Raw genomic sequence first — 20,499 nt, 5'->3', positions numbered from 1 at the left:
CACACACACACACACACACACACACACACACAAAACCCCTAAAACTTAGACACAAATTCAAATGCCATGAACCATATGGTCCTAAACACTTCACAACAGTACTTGATATGCATAATGATGAACCCATTATAAAAGGAAAATGTTGGTATATGGATTATGGCCTGATAAAGAAAGAACCTATTATGCTTAAAAAGGTAAATCTTCAAACTCTAGAAAAGTATTAATTTGCTCATAAAATTAATTATAATCATTATTTCCAAAGTGTTTGTTAAAAGAAAAATCCTAAGATCTTAGGAGTCTTCATTTTAGGTATATAGTTGTTTCTCTATTGCTTTATACTTTGGCCGGTATAGAAAAAGTCAGGCCAGGTGCCGGTGGCCCATGCCTGTAATCCTAGCTACTCCAGAGGCTGAGATCTAAGGATTGCATTTGGAAGCCAGCCTGGGCAGAAAAGTCCCTGTGAGACTCTTATCTCTAATTAAACACTCAAAAACTGGCAGTGGCCCTGTGGCTCACAGTGGTAGAGCAAAAAAAAAAGCTCAGGGTCAGCACTCAGTCCCTGAGTTCAATCCCCACAACTGATAAAAAAAAAAAAAAGTCAATCTTAGCATGTATATTTACCCATATATATGTTTATATATAAATAAATGTTGTATACAGATATATATATATTATTGATAAGTTTCAAATTGTTCTCATACATAATATTTCAATTGACATAGATTGGCAAGCATAAAGGGTCACTGAACATTTTCATATCTATGAACAGTCCTCTAAAATAGCCTAATAAAACAGAATAACTGCTTATCGACCAAATGGGGGAACTGTAATATTTTTAATTTACTGCACCTGAAATTTAAATGGGTATGAATATAAAAAAAGAAAGAAAAGAAATAATTTAGGCAGACACAGAAAAAGCTGGTGGAGGAATTTAAAATCAAAGCATTCAACTACCTTATGTAGACCTATTTTCAACCTGAAGATACTTAGTTTGCTTATAACTTAAGCTTTTATTATTTTATATAGTTCTTAGGTGGGAAAAGGTTACATTTGTAGGACAAATCCTGGCTTTTGTTTGTTTTAAAAGACAAGAGAAAGCTGTTTGGCCAATAACTTACTGACTAGGAAACACTTAAAGTCATTTAGCATTTTAGAGGCTTTAAATGGAAAACTTTCTGCAGAACACTGTAACCATGTGAAAAGCACATTAGCTACTCTTAGTAACATGTAAAAGAAACATAAAAGATCTGACTTACAATTAACTATAATTTCTAAAGACTTTTCTCCTAGCAATGCAGTTTTTTTTTGCCTAAAACTTTAGAAAATCAATTATTGTGTATTTATATTTGGAAATAGGTTTTAGTTTACCTTGTTCCATCGGGGCCAAAAAATAAAAATAAAATCTATGTTTTATAGACGCCCCGATGTAGGGTGAATTCATAGTAAGAATTCACTTTAAGTGAATTTATTAGAACCATGTAAGCAAAAATCATGTAAATAATTGCAAGTAAAATTTCACTGTAGTTAAAATACTCGTCCTTACCTGGACGCTCTTCAGAATAAACTCGCTTTTCTCTCTCACATCTTTAAAGGGACACCTCTTAGAAAGCATAAGCAGATGAGCAAGAAGCTTATTCAACCCATCCAAAGAAACAGCATTTGAAAGCCCGTCTGATGAACGGTAAGTTGCTTCTTTCAGTGAACGAAGATACTCGGTTTTCCTCAAAACGATTTGTCTAATGTTTTCCAGTGCTGCTTCTCTAGTAGTTGAATCTCGAGTGCACAATCCATCCCATCTCACTTCATTTTCTCCTTCAGCCATGACAATCGGGAGTTTTTCCTTGATAGCCTTCAGTTACCTTTCAGCATGCCCGCAAAAGCACTTTGCAATTTTTACCACGAGAAATACAAGAATAAAGTCAGAGAGATCGAGTCGTCATGAAAACACACGTGCGAGTGGCATCTGTAACCAGAAGAGTCTTTTAAGTGGATGCTTTCAATCAGTCTAGCGAACTGATCGCCCTCTCCGACGCGAACACAGAGATTGGAAAAACCAAAAACAAAAAACAGAGTTGGAAAGTTGAAATCTTCCAGCGCTGGCTTTGCTGGACGGGGAGGCACAGGGAAGTGTTTTCCGTCTCGCGGGGTCAGCGGATATCCTCACGTTGTGGAGCTGTCAAATCTGAGCTCTGCCCAAAAAGCCTGGCAACAGTTGAACGCTCTCCAGCCATTCGGGTTTCTTTCTTTCTTTTTTTTTTTTTCGGTCTGTGCAGCCACCGAGTCCTCCCTAGCGTTCCCACCCCTCCTCCCGCACTAGACTCCGCCCCCCTTGGCTCCTCCCAGAGCCTCCGTTACCCGCGTAGGATTCGCCCAATGCTGGCCTCCGGCCGCCGCGGCCCGACGCACGGGCGCTCCAGTCACTGTCTTCGGCGGGCGGCGACGAAGGAGAGACTCCTCAGCCCCGCGGACACCTGACCCGGAGAAAGACGCCGCTTCTTCCACCCCCGTGCACTGTCCCACCGCAGCCAAAGCAGAGGGCACAGGCTGGCCCGGCAGTCCTCGAGCGCCCGGCTGGGCCGCGAAGCTGTCTGAGCCGCGGGGCCTGAGGCGCAGAGCCCGCCCCTTCGGCCAGCCCCATCGGTGGGGATCGGCCCAGAGGGCGGGAGCAGGGAGGGGAGATGGGGTCCTCACCCCCCAGCCCCTCCCCTTTCTCCGCCCGGCACAAACCCGGAGCCGCCCCAGGCCCCGCGTCTGCTTCCATGTCGAGGCAAAGCCATTGGGAAACGCCCCGCCCTCCGACTGGATACCTCCAGACCTCAAGTCCGCGCGCACGGTCGCCAACCCCCCTGCCAGCTGTTGCGCATGTGCAGCTGCTGGCAGAGCGCATGCGCCTCCAAAGACTTCGTTTGTGCGTTTTGGAGTCGTTGGCCGGGCTTAGGAAAAGTGACAAGTGTGTACACTGAGGTTTTGGCACATGAGACAGGTACAGCAGGTAAAGGGTAGGATGGAACCCTTAGAAGAAACTTACTTTATATTTAAGCTCAGCATAAAAAGAAGGGACAGCGTCTTTATGCCAAACCCCAGATTTAAGAAGGCATTGGCTTTGCATTGGCTTCTGGGAAATGTAGTTTTAATGTTGCCGGCGCATTCTGTTTGCGACAGAAACTACAACCCCCAGAGGCCACCGCGATCTTGCTGGTAGCTTCCAACGGTTTGGGAGGAAAGGGTTGACTGAAAGCTTCGGTCCGGTAAGCGTCGTAGGTTGGGCTGTGACCTATCGTTTTGGTAGGAATTTTCCTCCCTCCATTTTCTCTGAGCTTTTGAAGCCACCCAAGGTTACTTCCCGTAGTCCAGGGACTTCTTCCACTTACCTGTTTGTGAAGGACGAACTAGTACAGGTGCCCAGCCCGTAGTCGTGGTGAGGTGAGGGTCCCATGGAGCGGCCTAAGTAAGGCCCGACGGGAAGGATGCTTAGAAACTTGTGCTCCATGCTGCGACCTCTGCTGTTGTCTCGTCCTGTGGACACTGAGCTCGATTTGTTTGCCTCTGTATGAGGATGTTTGTTCCTTCAAATATAATCTCAAACGGGGAATCGTAACCCAGATTGCCAAATCGGTCGTGTCTGAAACTGAAAAGTACTCCCAGTGTTCCTAAGTATGAATTCTGGAAAGCTTTAAGAATCCTATTTTTAAAAAGCTCCAAATTTATTATGTATAAACAATGAGCTGGTTTATTTAAAAATTGTTTTTAAAGGTACTTTTGAGAAAACTCGAGTTTGAAAGTCCATCAATGGACTGACTGGTTATTGTTGTTGTTATTATTATTATTATTATTTGTAGCTTAACACTATGTGGGTGAAGATTTCATTATTACATTTCCGCACATATTTACAATATATTTTAATCAATCACTCCCAACACCAGATTAGATTTTAATTGTTCAACATTGCAAAACGGATGCATTTCTAAACATCCTAGGTATTGATTGTATACAACAATGAAAAATATATAATCCTATCTTCTTTTAAAAACTAGTGCTTAAACGCACAATTAGAATACTGGTTATATTTTTTTAGGATGTCTAGGGTTAGAAACTCAGGTAACTTTTCATCTCACAGAAATAAGGACCAAAACAGCAATACCCATTATATAGTCTCTTTAGGCATTGAAATCCTTTTGAGTTCCTACAATATATAATAGGATGTTGAGATACAGTATTGAGTTATAGAGCGTACATTCTAAGGAGAAATAGTAAATAAATAAACTATATATGTAAATTAAATGAAGAAACTAAGTGGGAAGCAAAATGAAGAGTGCCCCGATAGTTAAGGGACAAGTTCAAACCTATTATCGGAATCAAATGCGCATGTCTGCCAATGAAGTACCAATATTAGAAAGATGAGTGTCTGTAGGAAGGAATCAAAGTTTATTCTGGAGCTTGATATTGAGATGATAGTGATGATTTTGATTGATAGTGAGATGATAGAGGAACCACTTTGCCTCAGAGCTTGAGGAGGGGACACAAGGGACAAGAGGCTGAGAAGGAAAAGGGTCATGAGACATTGGACAAAAGTACCTTCAAAGCTAAGTCTGTGTTCAAAGTCTGTGTTGGTGGCTTTCCTAGGCACTTATCCTTTCCTGTCTTTCTTCATCCACAAAACATAAGGAGTGACCACAACCTCCTAGGGCCAGCTCCAGAATTTTCAAGCACTTCACTTTTCTGCAAGTTGTCATGTTTTTAATTTGTTGTTGCTGTAACAAAAGCTATTTACTGTAGAACTGAAGGAAAAAAGGAATTACTAGGATCACCAAGTTTTCTGGGCCCTAAAGAAAGGTCATTCAGCAATTAGTACTTTTTTTCTTCTTAATCTATTTATTTATTTATTTTTGGTAGTACTGGAGCCTAGAACTCAACAAGGCCTTGAGCTTTGAAGGCAGACCTTGAACCACTAGAGCCATACTTCCAGCCTCAGCAATTAGCATCTTAATCATCTGGGTGGAGGGCTTCTCTTTAGCCAAAGGTTGGGAGAAGGAGAAGGAGAAGGGAGAAAGAGTAGGGGAAAGATTAGGTAGAGACCCATTGGACTGTTTCGGAGGAGCCCCTGCAACAGAATTAATAAAAGAAAAAAAAAGGATTTGGGGGAGGATATGAAATAGGAGGAGTAAGCCATCTAAAGGCTGTGGGGAGAACATTCATGAAAAGGACAAAGTGTTGGGAATGTGGCTTAGTGGAAGAGTGCTTGCCTTAGCATGCATGAACCTCTGGGTTCAATTCCTCAGTACCACATAAGAAAAAAGCTAGAAGTGGTGCTGTGGCTCTAGTGTTAGCTTTAAGCAAAAGCTCAGGGACTGCCCAGACCCTGAGTTCAAGCCCCAGGACTGGCAAAAAGAAAAGAAAAAGACAAAATGGCAATGGCCTCTAGGCAGGAACATGCCTACATATTTGAGAAAAAGCATGAATATTCAATGAGTTCAGTAAAGAATAATATGAGGGTCACAGAAGTGAGGTAATGGTAGGAGATAGTGTAGGTAGTTTAAAGGGCTTTGGATTTTTTTTTTTTTTTGCTTGAGATAGAAAGCCATTGGAAGCCGGGCGCTGGTGGCTCACGCCTGTAATCCTAGCTACTCAGGAGGCTGAGATCTGAGGATCGCGGTTCAAAGCCAGCCCGGGCAGGAAAGACCGTGAGACTCCTATCTCCAATAAAACCACCAGAAAACCGGAAGTGGCGCTGTAGCTCAAGTGGTAGAGCGCTCGCCTTGAGCTGAAGAGCTGAGGGACAGCGCCCAGGCCCAGAGTTCAAGCCCCACGACCGACAAAAAAAAAAAAAAGAAAGCCATTGGAAGATTTTAGGTAGAAGAGGGTAGTATCTAACTTATTACTAATTATTACTATGATTATTAACTTATACTAGTTAACACTGGGAGAATTTCATAGTTAATATCTAAATGATCTAACTTTTTAAAAATGACTGTTTCTTAGACTATATGTTGATCATAGACTAGGAGGAAGCATGAGTAGAAACAGAGACTCATCAAAAAGCTGGATAGGAGATGACTGGTTTGCACCAAGGCATAGCAGTGGAGGCAGTGAGAAGAGGCCAAAATCTGGATATGTCTTGATAGGATAGCCCACACATTTTGCAGATTAGAGGTGAGATGTAAAAAAATAAAATAAAATATGATTCCAAATTCTCTAGCCTAAGCGACTGAAAAGGAATTGCCATTTGTTTTATAAGAATGTTTACAGAGGGAGAGAGCAGAGGGCACTAGTTAGTTTGGCCATGCTAAGTTTGGGTTTGTGAGAGAGTTATATTCACAGGTCTCTCTGATGAGTTTATTAGACAGAATGATAGTTTATTAATGCACTTTGAGCTCTTAAATAGTTTACTAATTACCTTGTCAGGTTTATTTTTTTAAATCTTTCCCCTTTTGCTGTAGGAAAATTACATAGGAAATCAATCAAGTTACCTAGAAATCCGGAAACAGCAAAGGAAATTAGATATGTAATGTAATTACTTAATGGTAATAGGGTGTGAGAAATTTCCACAGTAGTGGATTTTTATTTGTTTTGATTTTTTGCAGGGGTGGGGGTGGGGGGTTGGGGGTGGGGGAGGGGGAGGCAATAGGATTTTCTCATGTAGCCTAAGCTGGCCTTGAACTGTGATTGACATGTTTTTGAGTCACACATTCATAAAAGAATTTACTGAAACAAGAGAATAGGAAAATGGCTTATTAGGACATCATTTTAAAAAAATGCTTGCATACTTGGCTGGTGCTCTACTATTTGAGCCATGCATCTAGCTCAGCATTTTACTGCTTATTTGACCATGGTTGAAGTCTCTCAGACTTTTCTGTCCAGGCTGTATTTGATCTGTGATATTCTTGATTTCAGCCTTCTGGGTAACTAGAATTACAGGCATGAACCACTGGCACCTAACAGTTTTCATTTCTTTAGACCAGTTTATCTTCATAATTTTCTTTATAGTCTTCATTGCCCTTCCTCCTGTTCTTAGAATTAATTTTTTAATTCACTGATTCATTTAGTTCATCTTTGTTGAGGCCCTGGGAGTACAGGAAAGAAAGATGAATAAAATACAGTTCCAGCTCTTAACAGGCTAATTTGAGGGGGGGAGCCAACTATAAGGGTATTCCCTTCACATCTTTATGTAGTTATAGTAACTGGTGATCAACATCTCACACTATCTTTTTTATCTAATAGCATGAGAAAAATGTTCTTGATGTATGTTTGTGTGTGTGTGTGTGTGTGTGTGTGTGTCTTTTTTTTTTTTTTTTTTTGTGGCCAGTCCTGGGGCTTGATCTCAGTACTTAGGCACTGTCCCTGGGCTTCTTTTTGCTCAGGGCTAACCCTCTATCACTGGAGCCACAATGCCACTTCTGGCTTTTTCTGTTTATGTAGTACCTAGGAATTGAACCCTGGGCTTCATGCACACTAGACAAGCACTCTACCACTAAGTTTTTAGGTTAATGTGAATTTTAAGAGATGTTACATGTGAAATATATTACAGTAGTAAAGATTAACTGTAGTCTTAGGTTTATCTTGTTTTATATATTTCTGTTGGGTTAATTGAATTAAGAATAACAAATGCAGGGCTGGGAATGTGGCTTAGTGGTAGAGTGCTTACTTAGCAGGCATGAAGCCCTGGTTTTGATTCCTCAGTAAGTACCACATAAACAGAGCCGGAAGTGGTGCTGTGGCTCAAGTGGTAGAGTGCTATCCTTGAGCAGAAGAAGCTCAGAGACAGTGCCCAGGCCCTGAGTTCAAGCTTCAGGACTGGCAAAAAAACGAACAAAAAAGAATAACAAATGCTTATTGAATGACAGTAGATAATACAGAGTGTTCCTTACTTTTTTTTTTTTTTTAATTTTTTTATTGTAGAGATACTATACAGAGGGTTACAGTTACATGAGTGAGGTAATGAGTACACTTCCACTTCCTCTTGAACATTGTTACCCCCTCCATTGTTTTCCCCCTACCATCCCCTCCCTCCCTCCCTTCCCCAAGGTTCTTTTTTTTTTTTTTTTTTTGATCGTGATTAAGTGATTACTTAATTTCCGGAAATTCACAGTATTGTGGAATAATGATGCTCATTTAAAGTCACAAGTTCATTCTAACTTTCCTGGAGCAAATTGTCTATCCCAGTCTGTAATATATAACGGTGCTCATATGTTATATACCATATATGTGATCAGCAGCATGGGGATATTTAGTAGTGGTTCAACCAGATGAGTGGGAGTTCTTTGTTTCTTAAGTCCTGTTAGTTTTGTCATATCACCTAACATTTTGGATTCATCATCCACTTATCAGGGAGACCATGTACTGTTTGTCTCTTCGTTCTTGGCTTACCTCGCTCAACATGATTCCTTCTAGCTCCATCCATTTCCCTGCAAATGCCATTATTTTGTCATTTCTAATGGCTGCATAATATTCCATTGTGTATAGATACCACAATTTTTGGATCCATTCATCTGTGGTGGGGCATCTAGGTTGTTTCCATATCCTAGCTATTGTGAACAGTGCTGCAATAAACATGGAGGTGCATGTGTCTTTGTATATTGGTTCCTGTTGTTCAGGGTAGATGCCTAGAAGTGGTATGACTGGGTCGTAAGGGAGGTCAATCTTTAGCTTTCTAAGGACCCTCCAGACTGCTTTCCAAAGTGGTTGTATGAGTGTACATTCCCACCAGCAGTGTAATAGCGTTCCTCGTTCTCCACATCCCCTCCAGCATTTGTCGTTGGCTGATTTGTGGATGTGGGACATTCTGACTGGGGTAAGGTGGTATCTCAGGGTTGTCTTTATTTGCATTTCCTTCACCACCAGGGATGATGAACATTTCCTCATGTGTTTCTTTGCCATTTTTATTTCTTCATTTGAGAAGTCCCTCTTTAGTTCCCTTGCCCATTTAGTAATTGGTTTGTTGGGTTTGGGAGGGATTAGTTTCTTGAGTTCCCTGTATATACAGGATGTTAACCCCTTGTCTGATATATTGCTGGTAAATATTTTTTCCCAATTAGTTGGTTGTCTTTCTAGCTTGGTTGCGATAGCTTTATCTGTGCAGAAGCTTTTTATTTTAAGGTAGTCCCATTTGTCGAGTCTCTCTCCAATTTGTTGTGACCCTGGGACTCTGTTCAGGAAGTTCCTTCCTGTGCCTATTAGTTCAAGTGTCTCTCCTACTCTGTCCTGCAGTAGTTTCAGAGATTCAGGTTTAATGTTAAGGTCTTTAATCCATTTTGAGTTGATGTTGGTGCATGGTGATAGGCTGGAGTCCACTTTTAGTTTTCTGCATGTGGCTGCCCAGTTTTCCCAGCACCAGCGGTTGAAGAGGCTGTGTTTCTTCCATTGTATGTCTTTGGCTCCTTTGTCGAATATCAGCTGGCTGTAGGCCTGTGGATTTATTTCTGGATCTTCTATTCTGTTCCATTGGTCTTCGGGTCTGTTTTTGTGCCAGTACCATGCTGTCTTTGTTATTATAGCTCTGTAGTAGAGTTTGAAGTTCGGCATGGATAGCCCTCCCATATTGTCTTTATCCCCTAGAATTGTTTTGGCTATTCTAGGTCTTTTGTTGTTCCATATGAATTTTTGGACTGTTTTCTGTATTTCAGAGATGTACGTCATTGGGATTTTAATAGGAATTGCGTTGAATTTGTATATTAGTTTTGGAAGTATTACCATCTTTACTATATTAAGTCGGCCTATCCAGGAGCATGGGAGGTCTTTCCATTTCCTAGTGTCTTCTGCAATTTCTTTCTTTAACTTTTTATAGTTCTCATTAAATAGTTCTTTTACATCTTTGGTTAGGTTAATTCCTAAATATTTTATTTTTCGGGAGGTTATTGTGAATGGGGTTGCTCCCTTTATTTCCCTCTCTTCCTGTACATTATCTGTGTATAGGAAGGCAACTGATTTTTGTGGGTTTATTTTGTATCCTGCTATTTTGCCAAAGTGATTTATGATTTCTAAGAGTTTGGGGATGGAGTTTTTGGGATCTTGGAGGTATAGTATCATGTCGTCTGCAAAAAGGGATAGTTTAACTTCTTCTTTTCCTATGCGGATCCCTTTAATGTCTTTTTCTTGCCTTATTGCTCTGGCTAAGGGTTCTAGGACTATATTGAAGAGGAGTGGAGACAGTGGGCATCCTTGCCTTGTTCCTGATTTTAGGAGAATTGGTTGTAGCTTTTCCCCATTAAGTATAATATTGGCTATTGGTCTGTCATAAATGGCTTTTATTGTTTTTAGAAATGTTCCTTCTATTCCTATTTTCTCCAGAGCTTTTAGCATGAATGAATGTTGAATTTTGTCAAAGGCCTTTTCTGCATCTGTAGCGATAATCATGTGATTCTTGACCTTGGCTCTGTTGATATGTTGGATTACATTTATTGACTTACGTATGTTAAACCATCCCTGTGTCTCTGGGATGAAGCCTACCTGGTCATAGTGAATTATTTTTTTTATGTGTTTCTGGATTCTGTTAGCTAGAATCTTGTTAAGGATCTTTGCATCTGTGTTCATCAAGGAGATTGGCCTGTAATTCTCCTTTTTGGTTGGGTCTTTGCCTGGTTTGGGGATGAGTGTGATATTGGCTTCGTAGAATGAGTTTGGGATAGCTCCTTCCTTCTCTGTTTCTCTGAAGAGCTTGAGGAGTATGGGTATTAGTTCTTGTTTGAAGGTCTTATAGAATTCTGCTGTGAATCCATCTGGTCCTGGGCTTTTTTTTGTTGGAAGACTTTTGATAGCTTCCTGTATCTCATTATAGGATATTGGCTTATTTAATTGGTTAACTTCTTCTTTGCTCAGTTTGGGCAACTTGTATTTCTCTAAAAATGCATCCATTTCTGCCCGATTTTCTTCCTTTAGAGAGTATAGCTTTTGAAAGTAGTCTGTTAGAATTGTTTGGATATCTTGGGTACGTGTGGTGATGTTTCCCGTGGCATCCCTAATCCTATTAATATGGGTTTCCTCTCTTCTTTTTTTAATTAATCTAGCCAATGGGCCATCAATTTTGTTTATTTTTTCAAAGAACCAGCTTTTTGTTTGGTTTATTTTGGTTATGGTTTTCTGATTTTCTAATTGGTTAATCTCTGCTTTTAATTTGGTTATCTGGCTTCTTCTAGTAGCTTTAGGTCCCATTTTTTCTTGTTTTTCTAGCTGTTTTAATTGCAACATGAGATTATTTACTTGGTCTGTCTCCATTCTCTTGATGTGGGCACTGAGGGCAATAAATTTGCCCCTCAGGACTGCTTTTGCTGTGTCCCACAAGTTTCTTTGTGAGGTGTTTTCATTTTCATTGAGTTGTAGGAAATGCTTTATTTCTTCTCTGATCTCTTCTGTTATCCAGGCATAGTTAAGGAGTGTGCTGTTCAATTTCCATGTATTGGAGAAATTTCTGCGGTATGCTTTGTTATTGAGAGCTAGCTTGATTCCACTGTGGTCAGATAGGATACAGGGGATTATGTCGATCCCTTTGTATTTGCTTAAGTTCCTTGCATGAACTATGATATGGTCTATTTTGGAGAAAGTTCCGTGAGCTGCTGAGAAGAATGTGTACTGTGTTGTTTTAGGGTGAAATACTCGGTAGATGTCAGTTAATTCCGCTTGCAGTATGGCCTCTCTTAATTCGGTAGCTTCTTTGCCAATCCTCTGGTTGGTAGACCTGTCCTTTGGTGAGAGTGGTGTGTTAAAGTCTCCTAGTATTATCGTATTGGGATCTATTTTATTCTGTAAGTTTGAGAGCATTTGTTTGACATATCTGGGTGCACCAATATTTGGGGCATATAAGTTGATGATGGTTATATCCTCCTCTTGGATTGTTCCCTTTATTAATATGTAGTGTCCGTCCTTGTCTTTCTGTACTGATTTTAATGAAAAGTTTATTTTGTCAGATATCAGGATAGCTACACCTGCTTTCTTACTGGGGGCGTTTGATTGGTAGATCCTTTTCCACCCCTTCACTCTGAGTTTGTTTGTATGTTTGGCTGAGAGGTGGGTCTCCTGAAGGCAACAGATGGATGGGTCTTGTTTTCTTATCCAGTCCTCAGTTCGTTTTCTTTTAATTGGCGAATTCAGCCCATTTATATTAAGAGAAAGTATAGAGAGATGCATTGTTGTCCCTGCCATTCCGTTTTCCTAAGTTTTTCTTTTTTCCTTTCCTCCTGTGCTTGCTCAGTTAGACTTTGAGTAACGCCTGTTTGGGGCAGGCCCCAGTTCCTGGCTGCTTTCTTCAGGTTGTGTCCCCCCTCTTAGAATTCTTTGTAATGCTGGCTTAATGTTTATGTATTCATTTAGTTTTTCTTTGCTATTAAAAGTTTTCAGTTCTCCATCAAATGTGAATGCTAGCTTTGCCGGGTAGATCAGTCTGGGTTGGCAGTTGTTCCTTACTTTTAAAGAGCTATCAAAGAAGAGTAAATTCTACAGATACTGCTAAAATAAAACTGTTAAAGCACTACACTAGGATAGCACTCACTAACTATAATTAATAGATACATTAAAATAATGTTACATTAATGAAAAATGGTGGCTTTGTAAAAGTTATAAACTAACAACTTCAAAAAACTTCTGTTAATATTTTATTTCATTGTTAAGAAGTGTTGGCGGTGATTGGTGGATAGAAATGAGAGATGGATGTATGGTTTGCATTTTTGTTTTGTTTTGTCTTTTTAAGGAGAAAATAGTTTCCTCTAGAGTATCATTTTAAAAGTACTTTATGGTTTTCTCAGTTGTGATCTCTATAGTAGGTCTGTTTGTCAGGAAAATAATAGTTTTAATGCCTATTTTCTTGGAAAATTTACAAATTGAATTATCTTCAGCTAAATGTATTTTTCTCTGTGGATTTTATACCATGAAGAAGTGTTAAAATTAAGTTGGCATCTAACTGCTGTGGGCAATTATATTAGTTGGCCCACTAGCTATCAGTATATCCCCTTAGGAAATATAAAACTTATTTTAATTTTGGCTTAAGCAAATTATTAGAAAATACCTGTTAATAAAAAATCTGAGCCTATGGGTGTGGGAGGGTGGAGAGGGGAAGGGATGGTATGGGGAAACAAAGGAGGAGGCAACAATGCTTGATAAGAAATGTACTCACTATCTTGCCCATGTAAGTGTAACCCCTCTATATGGTATTTTCACAATAATAAAAAATAAAAAAAAGAATTAAAAAAAATCTGAGGCCAAAGATAAGGGACACTGGATTCGTTCTTTATGGAAAGCAAGGCAGTAACAGAAAAGCTACCTCATGTAGTATCTGGAGACTTGAGTCTGAATTCTGCTTCTGTTAATTTTTTAGACATGTTACCTTAACCAAGACACCTGCTCATGTTGTCTGTTCCCTTATGTGTTTAAAAATTGACTTTGATAGTGTTAGAAGTGATTTTTATATGATAAACTTTTAAGGTTGTTAAAACTTTTAAGGTTGTTAAAACTTTTTATGTCTAAAAGGTTTATGAATGTTAATACTTTTCAAGTACTAGTTGACAATTTTTACTTTCAGTGTTTCCAGTTTTACATTAAGGTCTTTGGTATACTTTGAATTAATACTAGTATAGGACCAGAGAGGAATCTATGTGCAGTCTTGTATATGTGGGATCTAGTTTTCCCAACACTATTTGTTGCAGCAGTTATCTTTTTTCCAGATTATGCTTTTGGCACCTTTATCAAAAATCAACTGTTTCTAACTGGGTTATTTGAGCCTTCTATTCCATAGGTCAAACTCTGTTTTTGTACCTATATGGTGCTGTTTTTGTTACTATTCTGTAGTATAGTTTAAAGTTAGGTATATCTCCATTTGCTCAAGATTGCTTTGACTATTCAAGGTCTTTAGGAATTCATATTAACTTTGGATTGATTTTGCTACCACTGTGAGGAATGTTACTGGAATTTTGATGGAGATTGCATTGAATATGTAGATTACCTTTGGTAGTATAGCCATTTCCACAATATTAATTCTTCCAATCCATGAGCATGGGAGATCTTTCCATCTTTTGGTGTCTTCAGTTTCTTTCTTAAGTGATTATGCTTTTTGTTGTATATGTCTTCTATTTAGTTAAGTTTATTCCAACCTATTTACTTGGGGGCTTTTGTGAATGGGATGGTTTTTCTAATCTCTTTCTCAGGCTGTTCAATGTTGATATACAAAAGCTACTGATGTTTTTTGTATCAATTTTGTCTATTCAACAAAGAAGTCTCACTATATTTCCAGACTGGACTTGAACTCTTAGCTTGTATTTAAGTGATCCTCTTTGGCCTTTTAAGTGCAGGGATTATAGGATTACTACTATGCTTAGTTTTCAGTCTTTTCTATTCTTTTCCTACTTTGGCTGCTGAGGTACATTGGAAGGCCCTTGGCACTTTGAGCATCTGACACATTGGAAATGGATGAAGATCTGGAACATTGAGAAGTAATTAAGGTTTTTGTAGTACATTCTAAGTGTTTTGATAAGCTTCCATCTCAGCTGGGCAGGAAAAAGAGGTTTTGTTCTTCTGCCCTCTGTGCTATGCAACAACATATGCTATTTCTCATATTAAGACCTTAACAGCTGTGCCTACAAGTCTAGGTTGGAAAAAAAAAAAAAAAAAGTGAGGGCTTAGTGGTGTCTCTTTACAGATAAGCCTGTCAACATCTCTGTCCATCAGTAGATTACTTCAGCCTTTCAGAGCAGTTGTTTACTTCAGACATATGGGTCAAAAGTCAGCATAGTTAAGATACTGCAGATTGCTATAAGAATTGGAATTATCAGTTTGAAATGCTCATTACCAAAGAGAGCAATGTTATGACAAACTTGTATGTTTGTTTCTCTTTTACAGAATAATTCAGACAGGGTTGTGTAGCTAGACTCCTTTATGATCAGAATGATAAGGACATATTTCCTTTTACTTCATAATGAGATACAGTTTCAATAGAACTATTATTTACAAGGACAGGGCATAGAGAAGTCATTATGCATAAAAACTGAGTTTATTAGCAACATAAGGAAGTTGAATATTGTGGGAGAACTGAGTGTTTTAGTTTGTGAAAAGTTGTCTCATATACTATTTTTAGATTACCTGTTAGAGACAGGATAATGTGGTATATTGAGAAATAGATGTAACTTAATTCAAAAGGAATTTTAATTTTTGTGGTTTCTCAGTATTATTAGACATGAATTTACTGATTAAATCAGTGTATATAATATCTAAAATGTAAAGATTTTAGATTTCAGCATGGGTTGAATGTTCTTTAGCTGAAGTGTGTGGGACTACATGCATTTCAAATTTCAGTTTTCCATATCTGGGAAAATATGCATAGACTACCACTTGCATGTTCCTAATTCACAACTCCAAAATCTAAAACTTATTTTGAGCATCAAAACATTTGAAATATTTGAGATTAAAATATTCAACATATAATCAACTTTGTCAGTTTTTGTATACCAAGCTCTATTAGTATATATGTATGTTTGTGTATATATATATATGCATATATAATTCTGAAATAGGTAATCTTGTGATTTACATCTCATAGAGGAAATCTTTAAAAACTACAGAATCACAGGATTCATTTCCAAAGACTCTTGCTGCAGAATCTGCCCCTAAACCACAACATTATAATATCTTATAAAATAATATAAACTACAAGTGTGTTTGTTCATAAGATGGAATGGAAACATGAAAATACATTATAAGAACAAGATGCTACATAAATATATCATTTCAGAAAATAAATAATATATAGAAATAATTTAGTGTCAAGAAAATATATATGTTTAATATATATACATATATAATTTAAAAATGGGTTGCATTGCTTTTTTAGGAGGTTTGGAAACTTGACAATCCAGATTAATTAGAGAAACAGACATACAGGAAGTTAAATTATTACAGAGAAGAAGAGAAGTTTATGCCAGAGACTTATAAAAGGATAGTTTACTATTGCTGCTACTCTGCCTCTGTGTATTAAATAATACTTTATATTTTCAGAGCTCAGAGAGAAGAAGCCATTGACTAAGATTACAATACTGCATAAGTGTCAGAAACAGGAAACAACCCATATCTTCTGGTTCAACCCAGAGCCCTTTCCCATTACATCATATTTCTTAATAGACTGTATGGACAGATCCAGTCCTGTCCAAATCTGTAAAAAATGAAGAGGGAAATATGTAATAAGAGTCAGTCCATCAACACTAATTTTTAATAGTAAGTTATTAATGTTGTAATGGTAAGAATCAGCAGTGCTGTAATCAAGAAGAATCTGATGAGCTTTTTCCTGCATTTCCTGCTGACTGATGTAAATGACAGAAAAGATGCCAAAAGAAAAGTGCTTTGCTATATAAATAATGGTGGGGTTTTTTTCTGCTTTAAAAAACTGTTGATGGTGGTTATCTTCAGAAATAGGAAAGCTGTGGGTGTAGCTTAGAATCAGCAATACAGGAATAGAATATTTTTTACTGTTCATTTTGTGCCTTTTTTCTTTTATTTTTTTGTTTTTTGGTTGTGGGGCTTGAACTCAATGCCTAGGTGCTGTCCCTGAGCCTCTTTGTGCTCAAGACTAGCCTTCTATCACTTGAGCCACAGCACCACTACTGGGTTTTGAGTAGTTAATTGGAGGTTAAGAGTCTCAGGTGACTTTTCTGCCCTAGCTGGCTTCCAACTGAGATCCTCAGATCTCAGCCTCCTGCATAGCTAGGATTATAGGGGATTACAGCCATGAGCCACCAAAGCCTTCTTGTGTTTTTGTGCTATTTTGTTCTCTCTCTCTCTCTCTCTCTCTCTCTCTCTCTCTCTCTCTCTCTCTCTCTCTCTCTCTCTGTTTTGGTCATACTATAATTTGAACTCAGGGCCTCACACTTGTGCTCTATCACTATAGCACTGCTCACATCCTTTTTCTTTGTTAATAGGTCTGACTGTATAATGGGTTTGTGGGCCACTTTTTAAATACCTTAATTATGTAGAATATAAATTATGCTGATAGATTTTATTCTAAGAAATTACTGATCAGGTTAAGCTCATATCTATGTAGAAATACTATTGTTATGGTTAGAAAAGCAGTGGCACTAGAAAACCAATATTCTCTTATAGCTATATGAAAATGAATTTTAACTTACAGATAAAGCTGTGGGAATCATTAGTTCACTTTTGTATTTTAGAAAATACCTGTGCTTACATTTCCTCATGGGGTAAGACCTAGCTTTCCTGAGCAAGAGAGGTTCTCTGGCAGGAGTGGCAAGGATAAAATTAAAATTTCTGTATCAGTTGTTCTCGGTAGGGCTGTAGTAGGTGAAGAACTCTGAGGACCTACACTCATTACTACGAACAGGCAAAGCTAGCAGTTGTTGTCCCTACAACTGATTTATTTGCAAATCACATATTTAAATTAGGGAACTTCCAGCAATGATTTTCTCAGACAGTATTAATCCTCTAGGAGCTTTTGTGGATGATGTTCTTGATGTACAATGAAATTTGCAGTTGTATAAGATCCCAGAACAACTATGGTAATGTGATTTTGCAGTGTTCTTACTACCCTTGGAGAAGATACAAAATGTGTTCAATTAAGTAACATACTGATCTTCTGAAAATTACAAAAGAGCTATAGGATTTTTTTTTCATGGTAGTGAATAATCACCTCAAGAAGGGATTATTGTTCCTTAAGAGCCAGAATACTATGGCTATAATGAAAATATTAGGTTGATAGCCTATGAGTTAAGGAAGGAATACAAGACAGACAAAACTGTTAATCATGATCCTTGGCAGGAACAAAGTTTGTGCTTCATCCTGTTGTGTCTGGACAGTTACCAGAGCATATGCAGGACTTTGCAATTGAGTTCTCCATGTCCCAGAGAGTGTAAAAGCATTTGTGTATCTACAAGGTACAGATATAAGCAGTCTGATCTTGTTCTTTTTGTTTGTCTCTGTGCTTCTTTGTAAGTGGCTAAGCCTGCTTATAGCACAGCAATTATAAATATAAATGTATAAAAACAATTCTTGGGCTGGGAATTTGGCTTAGTAGTGGAGTACTTGCATGAAGCCCTGGGTTCCATTCCTCAGTACCACATAAACAGAAAAGGCCGGAAGTGGCACCGTGGCTCAGGTGGTAGAGTGCTAGTCTTGAGCAAAATAAACTAAGAGACAGTGCCCAGTCCCTGAGTTCAAGCCCCAAAACTGGGAAAAAAAATCTTATAAGTTTTAGTAGTTTCTTCTTTTCTGAGTGTGCATTCACAATAGCTTGGTATGTGTTGTTCCAATTACTGTGTTATTTTTTTTTAAACTTGTATTTTTATTCATAGTTTTAAATTTTCTTGTAATTATTAATGACTTGGATTAATGACATAACAATTAAGAAAGGATTTTCATTTATTTCTGCCAGTATTTACACTAATACCAACCTGACACCTGATATTTTGTTTTGTCTTGGTTTCCTTTTGTTTTTTGTGGGAGGATGTTGTTTGTTTTGCAGTACTTGGGCTTGAACTCAAGAATTTAACTTGCTAAAGTGACACTACTACTTGAGCCACTTATTCAACACTTTGTCTGTTCTGGTTATTTGAGAGACAGAGTCCAGTAACATTTTTTGCCCTGGCTGGCCTCAGACTGTGATCTATGAGATCTCAGCCTCCTGAATAGCTCAGACTTTAGGTGTGAGCCATCAGCATCTGATAATGCCATTTATTTTGTTTTTATTTTTAGGGGGTGGGTATGAACTTTGGCTTCAAACTTTATAGGACAGGGGGCTCTTACCATTGAGCCATCCTCCTAACTCTTATGATGCTGAGGATTAAGTCCAGGGCCTTGAATCTGCGAATGAAGTGTGTACGCTACCATTGAGACCATTTTAAATTTCCTGCTTGAAAGATTTCTAATTTACATATTTTTATTTTTTTGTTTTGGTTTTTTTTTTACTCTACAAATAGTATGATTTTTTTTTTTTTGCCTTTTAGTTATAAAATTCTAGCTGGTGAACAGGTAGCGTGCAAATCTCCTTTTTGTTTCTTTCTTGGCAGTTTACTTCTATTTATCTTTCATCGCACTTTATAGTCATTCTATTGTTCCAGCTTCTCTAAATTGGGTATTTTTTTCTTGTAGTACATAAAAGTATAATGCATTTTATTATACATAGGTAGCTTAGATTTGATCAAAGACTTACCATATACCATATACCACCCCTTTCCAGAGTTTGTTTACTCTTTAATTTTTTTTTTGTTTTTTTAACTGAAACCAGATATGGCTCTATCACCAAGGCTGGCCTCAAATTCTCAATCTTCCTGCCTTTACTTATCAAGTATTAGGATCAAATGCATACACCAAGCGCATGGCTAGAATTTGTTTGTTCTTACTGTATATACCTCAAACTCACACCTTGTTATATATTTCTTTGCTCAAGCATCTTTGTTGACCTTCATACTTTAATTTGCATAAGACTCAGTTCTGAAGTTAACCAAAACAATGTTCTGACCTTACTACCAGACATTCTATTTCTATGGACTTGGGTGACCTGGGTGAAGCCTTGGAACCTGTACTTTACACATCCTTAAGGCATTCTTGTTTTTTTTGGGGGGGGGGTCCGGTCGTGGGGCCTGAACTCTGGGCCTGGGCGCTGTCCCTCAGCTCTTCAGCTCAAGGCTAGCTCTACCACTTGAGTCACAGCGCCGCTTCCAGCTTTTTTCTTTTTTCTTATGTGGTGCTGGGGAATCGAACCCAGGGCCTCAGGCTTGCAAGGCAAGCGCTCTACCACTGAGCCACCTTCCCAGCCCACTTTAAGGCATTCTTATCTAAGTAATTGAAGGACCACAGAGAGGTAGACAGCATATACTATATCTAAGTGCATACTCATGGTTTCACCATGAGTATATATTGATTATTCCAAATCCTTCTCATCTGTGTGACTAGCATGGCTCAATTAAGGGCAGAACATCCTCTGATGCAGGCTACATGCATTCAGATCCTAGATCAGTTATTTAGTAACTACCAGATCTTGGGTAAGTTACTTCTCATTTGCTTCATATAAAAAGTTAATAGTAATATCTCATAGAACTGCCCTGAAAATTTAGTGGTTCAATATATGTTGAGTATTTGGCCAGTGCCTGGCATAACAAGCTCAATGTATTGGCTATTGTTTTTATGTAGTTATCCCATAAGCTCCTCACAAATGTTTGAAATGAAAAGACTTCTACTTAGCCTCCTTGAATCCTGTTTTCTGCCTTGGTTACAGGTGTTCTTCCTTTCTCCTTATCACTGATTTTCCTTGTGTAGGTATGAAGTCCAGTGAATTCAACATCCTTCTTATCTCTAATTTGTCCCTGTTAGGTCTGCCTGGGAGAACAGCTCTCTCTCCCTACCTCCTCTTCCTTAAGCACAGCACTTAGTATTGCCAGTAATCACCTGACTGTCAATCACCTGACTGTGAGTCAACAAAGGACCCCATAGTCATAGGTCACTTCCTCATCTTCTGAGGTCACTTTCTGAACTACCCAGGTCACGCCTCCTTTGGACAACTAGAGGTTCCCTAGGCTTTGA

At 38.4% G+C, this 20,499-nt stretch overlaps 2 protein-coding genes across 7 annotated transcripts in view; one reads left to right on the top strand and one right to left on the bottom strand.

The window, feature by feature from the left end:
- Sesn1 (sestrin 1) overlaps positions 1-2,340 on the bottom strand; it is an 88,633-nt gene extending 86,293 nt beyond the window's left edge. Inside the window, exon 1 of the mRNA XM_070010578.1 lies at positions 1,544-2,340. Coding sequence (XP_069866679.1) covers positions 1,544-1,822 — 279 coding nt within the window. The 5' untranslated portion in view covers positions 1,823-2,340. The remainder of the gene's footprint in view (positions 1-1,543) is intronic.
- A 213-nt stretch (positions 2,341-2,553) lies between these two features.
- Cep57l1 (centrosomal protein 57 like 1) overlaps positions 2,554-20,499 on the top strand; it is a 50,988-nt gene continuing 33,042 nt past the window's right edge. For 3 of the 6 annotated variants that reach the window (XM_070010586.1, XM_070010585.1, XM_070010580.1), the window contains exon 1: positions 3,187-3,248. The gene's annotated coding sequence lies outside the window, so the exon portion shown is untranslated. Of the gene's footprint in view, positions 2,641-2,892; positions 2,993-3,186; positions 3,249-20,499 lie in introns of those variants that run through there. The other 3 variants (XM_070010583.1, XM_070010581.1, XM_070010582.1) reach the window with 3 other exon arrangements.

This window comes from Dipodomys merriami, unplaced genomic scaffold (genome assembly GCF_024711535.1).
Source record: "Dipodomys merriami isolate MVZ:Mamm:240054 unplaced genomic scaffold, mDipMer1.0.p SCAF_8, whole genome shotgun sequence".
Classification (NCBI taxonomy): Eukaryota; Metazoa; Chordata; class Mammalia; order Rodentia; family Heteromyidae; genus Dipodomys; species Dipodomys merriami.
The sequence above is the reverse complement of the archived record's forward strand: the minus strand, read 5'-3'. Positions and strand labels throughout refer to the sequence as shown.